This window comes from Esox lucius, chromosome 17, assembly GCF_011004845.1.
Source record: "Esox lucius isolate fEsoLuc1 chromosome 17, fEsoLuc1.pri, whole genome shotgun sequence".
NCBI lineage: Eukaryota > Metazoa > Chordata > Actinopteri > Esociformes > Esocidae > Esox > Esox lucius.
The window spans coordinates 20,599,051-20,618,281 of record NC_047585.1 but is presented as its reverse complement, the minus strand read 5'-3'; the positions used below and the strand labels follow the sequence as shown (position 1 = coordinate 20,618,281).

Sequence of the window (19,231 nt, the reverse complement as noted above, 5' to 3'; positions counted from 1 at the left end):
GTAGGCTGTAGTACATTGTGCATGTTAAGTCATTGAGAGTCTGAAGGCTTGGAGACTCCCCCCTTTATTCCAGGTGACAGTTCAAAGGAAGCCCGGACTGCTAAGCCTTTATTAGGACAGGATCAGCACCAGAGGAGACGAGTACTGAATTATCCATCTAGACTAGAGCACAGCCTGCCTGCCTGGCTGAAAATTACCAGGAGGGAGCTCTCAGGCAAAGCCAGAATTTATTCCCATCATGGGCTGGAGAGCATTGATCTACATAAACTTTTCCATATTCAGAGTAACACAAACAGCAACAGCACGGTGTACATGCTAATTATTTCTGTTTAAAATCACGGAGAGTAAGTTCTTCTAACGCTGTGTAAAGTTATGTTGTCTGAGAACAGTCGATGAGCAGTACAGACCAATGTTAAGAATACCAAACGCTCTTCGCCAAGCAATTGGGATTCATCCGCCCTCTCTGTCCCTTTTCAAGTCCATGTGCTTCCTATTGTCTTGAACTCAAGCTTACCTCGGTCCCCCTGTAAAAGATGCTTCAACCAGAACCACATGTTTGTTTGACCACTCGGTGCCCCCTTTTCTCCAATCTCTCTTGGGGACAAAGAGGGCTTTTCTAATGCTTACCGGCCTCTGTCCAATACACAGAGTGCCTTGGCACCTGTTCATGATGACCTCTAACATAGTCTGGGTAAAACACGGTCTATAATACATAGATGGGGATTAAGGTTTAGACTTAAACCATCACGAGACACAGTGAGATATTCGTAGTCTGCCTGGCACAAGATGACTATGCTTTTGTCCAGGCAGCTGAGTGTTTGGAGTTCAACATTGTAATTGCGTCTCACCAGCGTTAACGAACAATACAATCTCCCAGTAGCGGGCTGACTGCTGCATTTGTGGACTACTGGCTGGACCACTGGCTGAAAACAGAGCGCCCTTTGGGACAATTCATTTTTACTCTAGTCTCGTGTATTGTATAAGCCAACTTCGCCTCCCTGTGGACAAGGAGAAGCATGTCACCAATGAGCATGTCACAAAAAAATAACTGGAGGAGAACAAGGCACCTACTGTATGCTCACTGTATTAAAACAGGGGAGATGTCCTCACATCCATCAAGTCTTGTTCGCCCTAATAAATCACACCCTGTTATCTGGGGAGGGGTTCTTCCACAGTGATACCATGTCTGCATCACTTGGGCCACTTTTTGGGGCAGAGAATCCTGGCTCATCTCCACTCCTGACACGCCTCCTTTCACACGCGTGCCAAACGCCCCTGAGGTGGCGCACGGGGACGCCACATGCATGTGCCCCGCTTCTACGACCACCTTCCCAGAAAGAAGAAACGAATGACAGCCCTATAGGGCTGACACGAAAATAACATATTATACAGGCCCTGCCTTTAATGCAGAAAGAGAGGGGGGAGGGGGCTCCAAAACCCATCAGAGGCTCTGTATTTATGTCAGGGCTACGGACTTCTCTGGGTTTGTAATAGTGCTGAGCATAAGTCATCCATCAAACAACCTGCAGACAACGTCAAAACACGGACACTTTCAAATTGGACCCGCTTAAACGACCAAGACAAAACTTTCCATTTACACTATAAAAAGCTCACCAACGTCTCACTTGCCTCCTGACCTGAATGAGTGTTACCATGTGGTACAGATGCTGCAGCTTTCCACTTCAAAGGTCACGGGAAGTGGACTGAGGGAGATAGTGATTGGGTCCCATTACCGGTAAACCTCTCCAGTGCTTTTCCCCTGGAGTTAAGAATCTTCCCCCCATGCTAATGCAGAGGACAGGGGAACAGCGGTAAATCCGCGTGGCCTTTTGTGTGTTGGTGGCCATCAGTGTCTCCCCTCAGCCTTCACCCCTTGTAGTGCTGTAGCCTCTTCAGGACTGTAACGAGAGGCTCCCTTTTAAAGGGCTATTCATATGCCAAATCAGGCTGACAGTTTTATTTGACTTGGCTGCTTGTTAACATGCTGAATGGCAGGGCGGACCTGTTTTATGCAGATCAGGTCAGGTTACTCTGAGGACAGACGTCAGTGGTCTTTCAGCACACTCACTGAGGCCGGGTTAAAACTAAACCACCAAAACGCCTGAACCCCTCCCAATCCCTCCATCTCCCCACTCCTCTACTCTAACTCCACCTTGGGTTTCAACTCAGGCCTGGGTGCATACAAGAGCAGGCTTTGTCCGAATAAAACTGCAAATACCACCACCAGCCTACTGTACCATGGGAATTAAGGGGCTGGCAAAAGAAAATAACTGCACATAGAATTTTTTTCCAGTGGTCTAGTTACAGCTAAATTAATCTAGAACATGCCCTGATATTAACTGTCACGTGATAATATTTACGCTCCATTATCACTGACAGTGGCACACTAACATGTATTGGACAGCGTTGAGCGAGCTACCGAACGCAGATTTAAAACACACCAGTGCAGAGTTAAGTGGGTCACACGATCAGGCCGATCAGATATTGGGCTCACACACACACACACCGTTCGTGTTAATAAGCACTGTAACGAGTCTCATTAGCACAAAGTATATCAATCAAGCCAACGGCTAGCGTCAATAATTCAAAGGAGCGCGTTGTGTAAGCTAAACACAGTCCTGTCTCCACTTACCCTAGCCTTACCCTAGCCTTACCCAGCCTCTCTAAAACCAGATCCTGTCTGGGAGAAGGGTAAATAAAATGTTACTGCTCCTGATCTGAACATGTGAATCCATGCCTTTCTTGAAAATATAGATAGGACTTGGAGAGGAAAGGGTGTGAAGCCAGAGGCAATTACCAACCCTGAGTTGGTGCTGCTAGGCATGCTGCTGAGAAATCTGAAGCTCAGAAAACTCATAAAATACATATATCATGATTACAAAATGTTGCTTTCTGAGAACAAACCATGTCAAACAAAATTTAAATGAACGTTTAACGAGTTCTCGAAATTTAAGTTCTCCTCAGTCAGTCTACTTCTGGGGACAACAAATGGCTGATTGGATGAAACCTTAACGGCGGTTGGTGAAGTAGTAGAGGAATTTCAAAAGGAAGGGCTTGACTAGGTCTCACTGGGTCCAACACAATAAATCCACTGTTGAACAGCACACAACTCCCAGTGTGCCATGTCTGACATCATCTACCTTAAAATAGATCTCCTCGTTTTAAAAATAACCACATTTAGAAATAAATGAACACAGCACTAATCCTATTCCAGACACAACAGGATCATTATTAATAATGCCCCCAGGGAGAAAAGGAAAGGTCTAATTTTGTCAGCCTGGTAGGTGTCTGTGTTGACCCATTCCATGTAAAAGGACAAGCAGGCAAAGCTGTATGAACACACCTGTCTTCTCAGACTCATTAATCTAAGGTCAGTCAAAGTCCACATTCCAAATAAAACACCCATACCTGTATGAATCGGCATGCTCTCCTGAGAAATAGAAAGGGAGGAACTGGTTGGATAGTTTTCCTTCCAGGAAGGAACAAAGGGGTTCAGTGATGTTTGTAGCCATCCAGAACCCCCATACTGTTCCAGCGTCCCCACACAAAGCAAGGATTCCAAGACCCGTCTGTACCAAATGTCTGTTGTAGGGTTAGTTTGTTGGGAAAAGGTTAACTTTTATTGTGGCACTGCAAAGACAGGCAATTAAAGGCACATTCCAGAGGTTAGCTGTTGCCATGTAATGGCTGACAGAATGGAGGCCTGATGATCCTCTGCCCAGCATGGCAGCCACTCCCCTCCTCCCCCTCTCATTTAAATCAATTGGAATTTGTGATGTGCTTCATTAACAACAGTTGTGAACTAGCAGTGAATCATAATATTGAATACTGTATAAAGCCTCTCTAAGAGTAAATTAAACAGCAAGCAGCATATACGCGGCATATCAAAGACTTAAATTACCCAACGCCCATTCAATTCACCCTAAAACAAATACCCCAGTGGTGTGTTTAGAATGACTGCTTACATCTCCTTTTCAATGTGATCTGTTATACTATGCTACACAGATCCTGAACAACGCCTTTCCACCTCTGATACGCATGGCTGAAACCATTTAAAACCTCACAGGATGAGTCGAGCGGCCAACAGAGAAGTGATAAATATGGTTGATACTACTCCAGAAAAGCACATATTTACGGTTTCCTCAGTGTCTTTTCTCAGACAGGGAGTAAACAGCAGTCCACAGTACATACACAAACTCTGAACTGAGGTTGACCGTTATGTTTGTCAGGGAAACAAAGGGATGCCTTGCCAGTGTAATAATAAGGGTGAAGGTAGAAAAGGAGAGAAGGACCCTACCTCCATTTGTGCAAAGTGAAGCCAGGACACTGGTCTCCACACACCGTGCATAGCTGTCCTCTCTCCAGCTCATCAATGGTGTTCAGCTAGAGACAGAGAGAGCCCATACTGGTCACCTGATACCTCGCATCACTTGTCTGTTGTCTCTCACATGACAACAATTCAAAGTGGGACAGAATGGGTTTACAGAGGACTTCAGAAGTCAAATGTCAAGGATTAAAAAAAAGAAATTCAGCTATTCAGAAATAAGTCCTGGTGCACAAACCAACTTGAGTTATGTGGCCCACATACTAAATAAGAGGAAAACGTGATAGTAATCTTTTGTGCCTCTTTCCAAGGAGTTCACCAATACAGAACTTAGCATTGCCTCTGGATATATGTGTGGAACATAAAAGGGAACTGCTGAAAGTAGTGTCTGGTGCAATGAACAGAAAGGTTTAACAAAGTACGCGTATTGGCGTAAACAAACGAACTAGTCTTGCATCAGCGGAATAATGTGCTTTAATGAGCCAGTCTTAACTGTTGGATGCATTATCTTTCCAGAACAGATGTAACTTGCTCCGAGCAACTGTGCGAAAAGGGAATGCACTATCACAAATTGACAAAACTTGTTACGCGATTTTTGTGAAAATAATGTCATGAATTCTTAAACAGAAAACCCCTGTACATTCTTTTAAGCCCACATAGGAATATCAGAATCTCCCTGCTGTTGCTTTAGCCTATGCTTTCCGGGGAAATGGTTGTTAATGCGGTGTTTTCAATGCATCACAGTGAACGTTAGTCGTAGAAGGTCCGTAATAGCCGGAGACATAGTTGTAGATATTCAGTCCTAATCTGATTAGACTAAAGCGTCTGCATTAAAATATCAGTTTTGTTTTAATTGAATAATTTATTTCTGAACCGGGCACATTACCAGGGACAGCACTAGCCGGAGAAGCCACCAAAAACGAGTGTGCCGGGAAAACGGGTTTATTCCTTTACAAATAAAGCCCATCGACTATAAAAGGACCATGCAACTGGTATACATTTTTACCCACGGTATTGTATTTCTGGAATCTTGTAACCTATTGACTTAGGTCGCGCGCGTCAATCAACCGTAACCACATTTCATCAAAGAACCGATGGAAAAACTGTAACTTCAATCACTTACCGATCTGCTGGATTCTCTTTTCTTGGCACTGCGAGTGAACATGACAGGCTTGTTCTAGGACAGTAGGCTGAGAGCTGAAAACTTAGACCAACGCAAAAGGGACACTTGGAGAGTTTTCGCGCACGTTGGTAAACAAATCCCCACCAGCGCTCGAATTTCTTATACAAACCGAGTCCTAGCGGTCCTATCCGGTTACCCCCCGCATTAATGGAGTTTCCGGATCCACTATATCCACCTTGCCTATTAGCCAATAGATTCAGCAAATTCCAGACGATATTCCTATTGACAGCTAAATATTGCAGGTTCTGCCTGCTCTGGACTCCAGGGTAGTTTTTTAAGTTACCAAGATGAATTTTGCATATTGAACAACACAGAACCTAAAGCATAACCAGCTTCTGAAGTGGAATAATTACTTATATCCTGTAGGTACTTACTTTGCATTGAATGTGTCCAACAAATTCCAAAGGTTTGCATTTGAAATTGCGGTCAGGTAAACAAAACAAAAGCACGGGCTTACACGGGCATTGGAATGCTTCGGGTGTAGGATATGGATGACCTTTAATTATAGCTTTCCCATTCTATTGGATAATCCAATTGCATAGATAGGGTTATTTGTTTTCTGTATTTAATTTATAAAATGTTCAGTTGTGTGTTGTATACTCTTCATGGCCAGTAAGTACAAAGCATATAACATAATTAATGGGATAGTCAGAGGCAGGGGTGTATCACAAAATTCTGGGCCCTGTACATAGGCCGTCCCTGAGGGCCCCTCCTCGCCTTATTCTAGATTCAAACTCCCCTCCACACATTAGGGCCCTATGTACTTAATACCCCTTTCTCCCCAAGTCTGATGCCACTGCTCAGAGACACTAGACTGAGTGTGAATGTTTTGAATGTGTTCTCTGTTTTGTTTCCCTGCCAATTTATTTTGACTCTTGGGCCACATACAATACAGCATGCGTGACCCAGAAGTAACAACACAACTCCAATCATGTGCAGGCTTCACACAGCTGGCATGATTCCGGCATATATGTACAATTTGTCCAGTTGTCAACCAACACTGATTAAATACCATTTATGGCCCAGGCCTGACTTCTACCTGGGTAGAAAAGTTCAAGTAGATATATTTTTTCATTTTGTCAACTAAGAATTGTCAATATTAACAATTCTTAATTAATATTGTCTACCAACAAGATTTATTTAATACATTAAATGCAAGTGGTTAACACATTTTATTTCTGTAACTTGTGTGTTTCATACACATCGCCGACAAGCCGAATCACAGAGTCTATCTTTGCCCAGAAAATGTTTTTGAATGTGGAGTGGACTGCGCCTGTGCGGTCATGCATGCGTCTAGAGTACAAGTCATATTTCACTTTCTATTATTATCCAAATGCACTGATGGTCATGAAGATTGCCCACGTAACCCCACAATAGTTTAACTGAATGTACAGCTGCAGATTGGGTTAAGGGTCCGGCTTACTGTTATGCCCTCTATCGTTTGCCACTTTGCTGTCTAATAGTACAAAGAAATTGTTGAAAAGGAATAACATACCCTGTGGCTACATTCCTCTATGGCTTTGTCATCCAAATATGGTCAAAACCACGAAAGGGCCTTTTTATTGCTCTGCCTTATTTGTAGTGATTTAATATTTTTTCTACAGGATAAAAGGACACATCATGCTTGAACATGGGCACTTTTAAAGGGGCATTTCACCCTAGGGGACCCTAAGTTCTTTCATTTTGCATGCCTCCCCATTATACCGATCAGGTCAATATGTATCTAGGTGCGGTTGTCCTTAATTGATAAAACCACTGGATGTCTTTCATTGATTCTCATTTGGACCATAACAATTTTATCAGGACAAAGACGGCAAATATGTTAATTCTACTGATTTGTGCCTTTGTTCTTGCTAAACAAACAGTGACTGTGGGAATTAACTTACTGCTTATTTTGGCTAGGTTAACAAGCTAATTGTTTTTGGCAACTGTAGTAGCAAGGGAACTGCAAAGATAGAATACCTGGCATGTACAAGATACGTGTTCATAGTAAAGTTGCCTATATGGTATACAGTGAAACAGAAAAATTATCACTGGAAAAAGTTATTTCTACAATAACTATGTGTTATTGTTTGTTGACATAAATGTAAACCTGTATGATATATGCAGAACATGGGGTTTACTACTTTAGCTGTATGGGAGGGCATTTGGGTACAGTACATCTCCACCAGGCAAACGAAACAAGAAATAACACTTTTTTGCACTTGCCTGTAATTAGTAGAGAACAGTTATGTCAAAGTTGAAAAGCATTGACGTTCTTGCCAATTCTTCATCACCAGTCTATAACCAAGACAACCCCACCTTCTGAAGCACAAGACTGGAGACTCACTATTATTGTCTTGCTTTCTGCAACTTGTCATTTGAACAGAAATGATTAATTATATCCCATTTGTTTGACTAAGGGTCCGACTTTTGACTCCAACTCAGGGATTTGCCATTTACATTTGCTGAAGTTATCCACACAGGGGTGGCTCTGCAGTGAGTTCTCCCTGTTATCACAGGAGAAAAACCTTTCTGCATTACCAAGACAGACATACAGGGTTAATGTACCCAAGAGAGCTTTGAGTCCAAAGGCTTTTCCTCTCAACCCAACAAATATTCTCAGAGAAGAGATCCCTGTCACGTTCAGGGCTCTATACACTTTACTGGGAAACTGTATATTTTTTTCTCTTCTGAGGATTATAGCCAGTATATTTCTGACCTCTTTGAGTTTCCTCTTGGCTTTCCCTATCGTCAACATGCTCACAATTCAGGAAATTTTAACTTGCTTCCCACAACATTCAAACATTTGTTTTGAATAGCTTTTGAAGCTGAGTAAAAAAGGGTGAATTACATGGTGAAGCTACACTGAGCATGGAGAGAAAAAAGATAGACACATATCTCTGTGTGTGATAACTCTCTATGTCTTGGTGAGAGCTGTGACCTTCACTCCTTCCCACAGACCTGTGGACTAAACTATACAGAGAGACGGGGGAAAGACTCAAGTCCTGCAGAGGTATTACTTAACCTCTTTCTCTAGCACTCAGTCTCACACACACACACAAAATAAACACACACATTGGGTACACATTGTTTGTGTGTGTACAGAAAGCTGGAGGCTAATTAAACCTAGTGTAAGTTCAAAGCTGAGTGTAATTACCCAGGGGAGGGGGCTGGTGGTACGTTCTGTCTGAGGGGCCTAGAGAGTCTTTTATCTGTTACCGGGTTTAGGAGAATCCTGATGCAATCTCAAAATAGGACCTAAAGAGTGTCTAATGGTAGCCACCTTTAGGTTATTCAAAAAGACTTATGGACCAGGAACACACTATTAGTTACAGATAAGCAAGGCTTTGTCCCATGCAGCTCAGATGGTAGAGAATGGCACTTGCCAGAGGTTGTGGGTTCGATTCCCACGGGGGACCATGACGGAAACGTGTGCCCTCACTACGGTAAGTCCCTCCGGATATGGGCGTCAGCTAAATTACAACAATGTAACGTTTGAAATGTTTGTTATTCCAATGCGGATGCCGGGAATGTTTACCTCACATTGTTCAGTGTTGAGAGCAAAAATGCCCTAAAACTGAAGGGCAGTGGAGGGAATGTGCAGTAGAGTCCTGTAACACCTGAGGTCAATGCTTTAATCTCTGTGGGAAGGTCTGGGAATGTGTCTGAGAGCCAACCATGGTATTTTGTGTCCTCAGCACACAGAAACACAGACACACAGTGAGAAACACAGACACACAGAAACACAGACACACAGTAAGAAACACAGGCACACAGTGAAAAACACAGTCACACAGAAACACAGGCACACAGTGAGAAACACAGACACACAGTGAGAAACACAGACACACAGTGAGAAACACAGGCACACAGAAACACTGGCACACAGTGAGAAACACAGGCACACAGAAACACAGGCACACAGTAAGAAACACAGGCACACAGAAACACAGGCACACAGTAAGAAACACAGGCACACCGAAACACAGGCACACAGTGAGAAACACAGGCACACAGAAACACAGGCACACAGTAAGAAACACAGGCACACAGTGAGAAACACAGGCACACAGAAACACAGGCACACAGAAACACAGGCACACAGTGAGAAACACAGGCACACAGAAACACAGGCACACAGAAACACAGACACACAGTGAGAAACACAGACACACAGAAACACAGGCACACAGAAACACAGGCACACCGAAACACAGGCACACAGTGAGAAACACAGACACACAGTGAGAAATACAGACACACAGTGAGAAACACAGACACACAGAAACACAAACACACAGTGAGAAACACACACACACACAGTGTGAAACACAGGCACACAGAAACACTGGCACACAGTGAGAAATACATTCACACAGTGAGAAACACAGGCACAGTGAGAAACACAGGCACAGTGAGAAACACATTCACACAGTGAGAAACACAGGCACAGTGAGAAACACAGGCACAGTGAGAAACACATTCACACAGTGAGAAACACAGGCACAGTGAGAAACACATTCACACAGTGAGAAACACATGCACAGTGAAAAACACAGGCACAGTGAGAAACACAGGCACAGTGAAAAACACAGGCACAGGCTAAGACACACACCAAGAAACCAAAACACACACTAAGACACAGACCCACATATAGGAAAGCTTTGTTGATTTACTAAACTGAAAAGATACTATATGAAGTAACACCCATGACATTGTTTGGAATGGCCTCAGTATAACATAATGCCAGGGAACAGGGAAACCCACGCAACACCACACCATACCACTACTCCACTCACACAGTCACAACTACTCTCCCAACAGTCCCAGCGTCAAATGTGCCCTTGTGAATGTGAAGATCCAGTTTGCACAGCTGAATGAAACATCTACACTTCCCCACTGCATTATTCAGAGGTTACCCTCTCTACACTGCAAGGGAGGCGGTGTCACCGCTTTGCAGATGGAACACTGCATACAAAGAAGCTTTTAGTAAATGGCTAGGTAACATCTCAGAAAACACTTTACCTGGATATCTCCCATGACTGCTTATAGCATGAAGTTGGTCACTTAGCAGGCTTACCAGGGAAATAAATCCCATGGTAAGGGAGCAAGAGAAGGGTGGTGGTTTGGGAACGCTGGATAAAGATAGTTAAAGCACCAAACATAAGATATCGCAACTCATTTACTGTAACAGAAGTACGGTATATATCCTTGTAAGCATGAGAACAGATCATATGTGATAATTATGAAAATAAACAGTTGTTTTAAATTCCGGCTCTTACAGACCCTCCTGTTCTCCACTCATTACCTGTATTAACAGCACCTGTTTGAACTTGTTACGTGTATAAAATACACCTGTCCACACACTCAATCAAATAGACTCCAACCTCTCCAAAATGGCCAAGACCAGAGAGCTGTGTAAGGACATTAGGGATACAATTATAGACCTGCACAAGGCTGGGATGGGCTAAAGGACAATAGGCAAGCAGCTTGGTGAGAAGGCAACAACTGTTGGCGCAATTATTAGAAAATGGAAGAAGTTCAAGATGACGGTCAATCTCCCTCGGTCTGGGGCTCCATGCAAGATCACACCTCGTGGGGCATCAATGATCATGAGGAAGGTGAGGGATCAGCCCAGAACTACATGGCAGGACCTGGTCAATGACCTGAAGAGAGCTGGGACCACAGTCTCAAAGAAAACCTTTAGTAACACACTATGCCGTCATGGATTAAAATCCTGCAGCGCACGCCCGGTCCCCCTGCTCAAGCCAGCACATGTCCAGGCCCATCTTAAGTTTGCCAATGACCATCTGGATGATCCAGAGGAGGAATGGGCGAAGGTCATGTGGTCTGATGAGACAGAAATAGAGCTTTTTGGTCTAAACTCCACTCGCCGTGTTTGGAGGAAGAAGAAGGATGAGTACAACACCAAGAACACCATCCCAAACGGGAAGCATGGAGGTGGAAACATCGTTCTTTGGGGATGCTTTTCTGCAAAGGGGACAGGACGACTGCACCGTATTGAGGGGAGGATGGATGGGGCCATGTATCGCGGGAACTTGGCCAACAACCACCTTCCCTCAGTAAGAGCATTGAAGATGGGTTGTGGCTGGATGTTCCAGCATGACAACGACCCGAAACACACAGCCAGGGCAACTAAGGAGTGGCTCCGTAAGAGGCATCTCAAGGTCCTGGAGTGGCCTAGCCAGTTGAAAGTCTGTATTGCCCAGCGACAGCCCCAAAACCTAAAGGATCTGGAGAAGGTCTGTATGGAGGAGTGGGCCAAAATCCCTGCTGCAGTGTGTGCAAACCTGGTCAAGAACTACAGGAAACGTATGATCTCTGTAATTGCAAACAAAGGTTTCTGTACCAAATATTAAGTTCTTAAAGAAAAACTAACAGGTCTGTGAGAGCCGGAATTCTTACTTGTTGGTAGGTGATCAAATACTTATATAATGCAATAAAATGCAAATTAATTATTTAAAATCATTCAATGTGATTTTCATGATTTTTGTTTTAGATTCCGTCTCTCTTTAAAACTAAATAGTTCATATCTGGTGTCAATGTGGGATGCTAAAATACATCTGATGTTGACTGTGTGAGGTGATATTTTGTCTAACAGTGGGTTGGTTTCAGATAAAATGACTGTCATCATGCGATAACTATACTACTGTCCTCGTCTGTTGGATTCTCAGCATATGTACCTACAGGGGTACATCAATGGTCACTAAAACGACAAAAAACTGATCCATGGGCATTATTCTGTTAGCAAGGCCAACCTCATTACACTGAGGATACACAGTACCCGAATGACTGGACTTACCAAGAATCCTTTCCCTTTGAGGGTGACATCTGTCATCACTTCATTTCCAGGAACAGTTCTGTGCTGTCACATCCAGATTCTTTGTAGATTCCCCCCCACATCACATCTGTGCGACTAGAGGTTTAATAGAACACTCTGGATCTGCTGACAACTAACAGTAATTGCAAAAATTATTTTGCTAGTTCCCTACAATACACCTGGGAGCTGGCAGAAACATTAAATATACATTATAAGTCTTGTACAAACTAGGAAGAGCCCCCGCACATCACTGATTTAAATTGCATATTCATGGCACCCCAAAGACATAATAACATTGCCTTTTTATTCCAAAGTACCTTTCATATTCTAGTTAGTAAGCCACTGTGGGCCAGTGCTGTACATTTTAAAGAAACATACTGGCCAGTAACAGCACCTGGAGAACCAAATGAGTGTCATGACACTCAGAGAGAAAACAAACACTGGCAGTTAAACAATAGGCGGAGTGCGATCATCTCCTTATGCTTAAAAAGTGTGAAAACCATATACCGACAATGATGAAAACAATGATAGCAGAAACATGACCTCTTTAATGTCTGTTCATGGTTGGAATGTAAATGGGTGCTTACAGCATAAAAGTTGACATGGAAGAGCTTTCTCACACTTTTTCCCCCAATACTTTTCTTATCTCACCTCAGGAAACATCAGACATATTGCAGCATTAATGACCAATTGCAGTCAACATTTTTATTTTCAAAATATTTCAGATGATACTTTATGGAAATTATGACTTTTTTGCAAACCACAGGATGTGAAACCAAAGGCATATTTGAATATAATGGACCAATGACTGTTGAGCTGTCAACCTTATCAGACAATCAATTATTTAAGAATAAAAAGCATCCTAAAACCTGCACAGATTGAGCATTTCAAAGACCAAAAGAGGCTCAGGAAAGTTATAATTATACAAAATAAAATAAAAACATACAGTAATTCATAAGACATAAAGGATTGATTTAAAAAATGAAATCCAATCACTACATGGAAAGTACTTTTGAAAGTACTTTTTGTATTATGCAAACATGACACATGAGTCTTAACATTTACTGGGTGATATGGCTTGTATTTACTGGGTGATATGGCTTGTATTTACTGGGTGATATGGCTTGTATTTACTGGGTGATATGGCTTGTATTTACTGGGTGATATGGCTAGTATTTACTGGGTGATATGGCTTGTATTTACTGGATGATATGGCTTGTATTTACTGGGTGATATGGCTTGTATTTACTGGGTGATATGGCTTGTATTTACTGGGTGATATGGCTTGTATTTACTGGGTGATATGGCTTGTATTTACTGGGTGATATGGCTAGTATTTACTGGGTGATATGGCTTGTATTTACTGGGTGATATGGCTTGTATTTACTGGGTGATATGGCTAGTATTTACTGGGTGATATGGCTTGTATTTACTGGGTGATATGGCTTGTATTTACTGGGTGATATGGCTTGTATTTACTGGGTGATATGGCTTGTATTTACTGGGTGATATGGCTTGTATTTACTGGGTGATATGGCTAGTATTTACTGGGTGATATGGCTTGTATTTACTGGGTGATATGGCTTGTATTTACTGGGTGATATGGCTTGTATTTATTGGGTGATATGGCTTGCCTTGAGCAGGAGGAGGTACAGTATGATGTCTAACATAGAGGTATGTTTTATTTATTATTATAAACACTCAACGGTATAATAAATACTTAACAAATGTATGTATATCTTTTGATATTATAATCATCTTAAAGTTAATTTAAAAGAAGAACATTTAAAAAATCTGTACACTTGAAAAGGTAAACAATGTGGAGAAAATACACAAATTGTTACATAAATATACTGCATATAACAATGTTCAAATAATCCCTTTATTTTAACACCTGAGAATACGTAATCTGGATGATCAGATATTCACAATCAGAAAAAAGTATCAACAATCTTCACTGGAGATTTTGGACAATAAAATATTTTACATTACATTAAACATTTTCTTTTAAAATTAAATCTAAACAAATATTACATTTTGTTTAAATGGCCATGGGTTGAGAAACAAATCCCCTTTAGCTGTTGGCTGGATGAAACCATGATAAAGTAAGAGGTACACCATCATGAAAATATGATAAACTAAAGGACCTATTCATAAAAAAAGCACATGTGTCTGTGTCCTCTGAATCTATCCACAGTATGAATGTCCATTCGCTCTGCTAGACCATGAAACTAGAAAACACACAGAAGAAGGTCCTCACATGTACAGGAATGTGATTGTCTACATTTCCATACAGCCCCACATTCCCATTCATTATAGGATCCTGTGTTCAAAAAATGTAAGAATAATTATACTTAAAAAAAGTATTATTATTTTTGTCAATATGTCTAATAAAGAAATCACATGAACCACATTGGTTGCACAGAGAACATAAAATGAATGTAAAAAAAATGTATTAACAGAAAGTACCCTGATGTTGTCAAAATACATCAAACACAAAGACAGAATTAGGAGGAAAACATGTTGACCATCCTCGGAAAGACAATCAGATGAAAGCTGAGAAAAAGCATTACAGTAAGAGATGGATCCAGGCAGCATGTGGACACCTAAGAGCTTTAAGGCATCACCTCTCACAGTTTTACAAGTGTCTCTTTGGCCCTGAAGTAAATCTCTTTGGAGCGGTGTTGTTTCTGTAGGCCTGAGGTAAACTCTGCTTGATTAATGCAGTAGTGCAATGGGAATATGGTCTCCATCTCAAAGACATAATGGCTATTCCCTGTCACAAAACCTGAGAGATCCAGAACTAACAAAGGAAAGATGAGTGTTTCTGATGATTTAATGCACATCTCTATGGATTTATTAGCCTGCGAGCCTCTCCTCCCTCCACTCCTAGTTGTTTCTCCGTTCTCATCTAGCCTCTCTGTCCATTTATTCCCCTGACACATTTCCTTTTAGGAAGTCTGCCTATTTCCTCTGAAACATAGGAAACTGTAAGATTTTGGATCATCATCTTTTCACTCTCAGGTAAATATTCTACATTCAAGTATGCAACTGCCAAAGGCTCAAATTAATTTTTGTCTGGAAGAAATCTCTATCAGAATATTCTCTCACTGTCTTTCTATTTTTTTTCCTCTCTATTGGTCTGTTTCTTGTATATTTCTCTCTCTAGCGTTGACATTTTCCTGCTACCTCAATAACTAAACTTTAAAGGAACAGCTATCACTCTCCCCCCCTTCCTGTGTGCATCTGGCCCCTGTCAGGGCTGTTCCTCTGTGGCTTCAACATCTGGCTGGGTCTTCCTCTGCAGCAGCTGCCCGTGTTAAGCCTCCACCACAGCAGTCCTCCCCCCTGGCTGCCCCAGATTGATCTGTACAGCGCGGCTCCACGCTTCACTGTCTCTCCCATCTGCCTTAGAGAGCTAGGGCAGGTGACTAATGTACCAGCACTCTGCTAACTGCTGATTGCTGCTGCTCTTAGACCAGGTAATGACAACAGCCTAGACAGCCTCTATACTAACTAGGGTAGGAAAATAGCACACCGGCAACAAAGACTCGGCTAATTATGCTAGCCTGTATAGGAACTGTATAGGATGCATGTATACAGAGACAGTTGAGAGGGAATTATAAAAACAAAGTGCATACATTCATACACGTTAACGTGTAAAACTGCCATGGTGTGAGAGAAACTCTGCAACTGCACTGGACTGAATATAATGAAGGTCCATCCTGCACTGGCCTGACTATAATGATGGTCCATCCTGCACTGGACTGAATATAATGAAGGTCCATCCTGCACTGGACTGAATATAATGAAGGTCCATCCTGCACTGGACTGAATATAATGAAGGTCCATCCTGCACTGGACTGAATATAATGAAGGTCCATCCTGCACTGGACTGAATATAATGAAGGTTCATCCTGCACTGGACTGAATATAATGAAGGTCCATCCTGCACTGGACTGAATATAATGAAGGTTCATCCTGCACTGGACTGAATATAATGAAGGTCCATCCTGCGCTGGACTGAATATAATGAAGGTCCATCCTGCACTGGACTGAATATAATTACAAGATCCATCCATCAGTTATCTTACAATACAAAAATAAATGCTGAGTAAATAGTATAATAAATAAGTAATTTAACACGTTATGTACAGTACATACACCTGTTCTATTTACACATTTACAAATCAGAGAGAGTGAAGGTCGTTTTGAAGGACTCCTCGTTACTGTAGAACCACTGAGAGGATGGACATCTTGGCTCGAAGAGCACCTACAGAGAGGTGTAAAGAGAGACGCCAACCCAGCATCCAACACAGGAGTGGAGGAGTGGTGGAATATCTAGTGTGTCATATGTCATAATAGACTGAAGCCATAAAATGTCATAAAAGACTAAATATTATATATTTCTAAAGAAAACGTAGCATTATTATGCACACCTGGTTAAACATTGTAGATTTAGGCCACTGTGATGAGCAGGCCGGAGCCGGTGGATGGAGTGCATTTCCCACAGTAACCCCCACACATTCCTGTTACTCTGCTGCCATCCTGTGGACAAATGAGGAACAGCTTTTACTCTGCAGTAGTAAAAGGTGTTTCAGCGATTATTAAGTCACAACGTATCCGCTATCCACTACAACCGCTGTTGAAAAAAACTGGCAATGAGGAGAAAGGCCCTTTTCAAGGCAGTTTAAAATTCTGTCTTCGTACGAGATTTATTGTAAACTGTGTTAGTTATTACACAAAAATAAAAGGACTCATTTCCATGCACCATGTTGAAATGTAAATGCACAAAAATAACATTGAACGTTGAGTGATGTGGAACACTCTACAGGGTAATAAAATGCATCCAGATTCTATCCCACGCCATCTCTGTAGTTTGAATGCTCTGGTCATGAGTGCACTCCACCACACTCGACTTAGAAAACAACCAGTGTTTAGTTAACCAGCCGAGCGTCCAGAGCTCAACTGGCTTTGAGACAGATTCAACCTTTATCCCCCTGCCAAAAAGGGTCCTCAGCCTGATCTCCATTACAAAACCACTTCGCCGTGCAGCTGCTCAATAGGGCTCTGCTCTCCCCGGGCACTTAAGGCACCAGAGGAGTCTACGATACAGAGCCCATTTGGGCCAATGCCCAGACCAGAGGTAGGGAGGGGGGGTGGGGGTGGGGGGGATGGGAAGAATGATGTCGGAGACCATGAATCAAACCTTTCTTGACTACAGTGCCACCTCCTGGATTCTGCTGAGCCTGGAGTACCCCTGAAGAATGCTATCATCTGGAGTCAGCTCATGGTCACATGAGTCTTCTCAAGTACCCCCCTGTGGATAGGCCAAGTACTGTACATAGTTCTGGTAGTCCTGGTTGGGAAACACTGCCTTAAAGGGATATTTTGTTGTCCACGTTTCAGTCTGTGTAGACATTCCAAGAGTTGACTTGCCTGCTCCAATTACTCAGTGAGGGGAACTACACTGAACGTACCACGACTAAAGTAGCTAGAACATCTTCTTCAAATGCACACAGAGTGATGTTTGCAGAAATGTCACATTCTGTCTTTAGAATCTTATGTGGAGCCAGTTTAGAACACAAATTAGGGTGAGGCTACATGAATGACCTAACATGAGGCTATATTAATAACCTAACATGAGGCTATATTAATAACCTAACATGAATCTACATTAATAACCTAACATGAGGCTATATTAATAACCTAACATGAATCTACATTAATAACCTAACATGAGGCTATGTTAATAACCTAACATTAATCTACATTAATAACCTAACATGAGGCTATGTTAATAACCTAACATGAATCTGCATTAATAACCTAACATGAGGCTATGTTAATAACCTAACATTACTCTACATTAATAACCTAACATGAGGCTATGTTAATAACCTAACATTAATCTACATTAATAACCTAACATGAGGCTATGTTAATAACCTAACATGAATCTGCATTAATAACCTAACATGAGGCTATGTTAATAACCTAACATTACTCTACATTAATAATCTAACATGAGGCTATGTTAATAACCTAACATGAATCTGCATTAATAACCTAACATGAGGCTATGTTAATAACCTAACATGAGCTATATGAATGACCTAACATAAAGCTACATTAATAACCTAACATGAGACTCTGTTAATAACCTAAGAACTGCCACCTTAACGTGGTGGAGGGGTTTGAGTACCCGAGTGACCCTAGGAGCTATGTTGTCTGGGGCTATATGCCCCTGGTAGGGTCTCCCAAGGCAAACAGGTCTTAGGCGACGGGTCAGACTAAGAGCGGTTCAAAACCCCCTAAATGAAGAAAAACATTTTGAGTACCGTGACGTCGCCCGGTATGGCGCAGCCGGGGCCCCACCCTGGAGCCAGGCCCGGGGTTGGGGCTCGTATGCGAGCGCCTGGTGGCCGGGCCTTCCCCCATGGGGCCCGGCCGGGCTCAGCCCGAACGGGCGACGTGGGGCCGCCCTCCCGTGGGCTCACCACCCACAGGAGGGACCATAAGGGGCCGGTGCGAAGAGGATCGGGCGGCAGTCGAAGGCAGGGGCCTAGACAACCCGATCTCTGGACACGGAAACTGGCTCTGGGGACGTGGAATGTCACCTCGCTGGCGGGGAAGGAGCCTGAGTTGGTGCGTGAGGTTGAGAGGTTCCGATTAGAGGTAATCGGGATCACCTCTACACACGGCTTGGGCTCTGGAACCACACTCCATGAGAGAGGATGGACTCTTCACCACTCTGGAGTTGCCCATGGTGAGAGGCGGCGGGCTGGTGTGGGTTTGCTCATAGCTCCCCAGCTCTGCCGCCATGTGTTGGAGTTTACCCCGGTGAACGAGAGGGTCGTTTCCCTGCGCCTACGGGTCGGGGATAGGTCTCTCACTGTTG

General features: G+C 42.7%; 2 protein-coding genes across 2 annotated transcripts in view; both read right to left on the bottom strand.

The window, feature by feature from the left end:
* prickle2b (prickle homolog 2b) overlaps positions 1 to 5,618 on the bottom strand; it is a 91,648-nt gene extending 86,030 nt beyond the window's left edge. The window contains exons 1-2 of the mRNA XM_013138388.4: positions 5,448 to 5,618; positions 4,298 to 4,383 (exon numbers count right to left, since the gene is read on the bottom strand). Coding sequence (XP_012993842.3) covers positions 4,298 to 4,383; positions 5,448 to 5,489 — 128 coding nt within the window. The 5' untranslated portion in view covers positions 5,490 to 5,618. The remainder of the gene's footprint in view (positions 1 to 4,297; positions 4,384 to 5,447) is intronic.
* An 8,596-nt stretch (positions 5,619 to 14,214) lies between these two features.
* LOC105017273 (A disintegrin and metalloproteinase with thrombospondin motifs 9) overlaps positions 14,215 to 19,231 on the bottom strand; it is a 52,668-nt gene continuing 47,651 nt past the window's right edge. Inside the window, exons 39-40 of the mRNA XM_010881730.5 lie at positions 16,770 to 16,878; positions 14,215 to 16,603 (exon numbers count right to left, since the gene is read on the bottom strand). Of these exons, the coding sequence (XP_010880032.2) occupies positions 16,789 to 16,878 (90 nt within the window). The 3' untranslated portion in view covers positions 14,215 to 16,603; positions 16,770 to 16,788. The remainder of the gene's footprint in view (positions 16,604 to 16,769; positions 16,879 to 19,231) is intronic.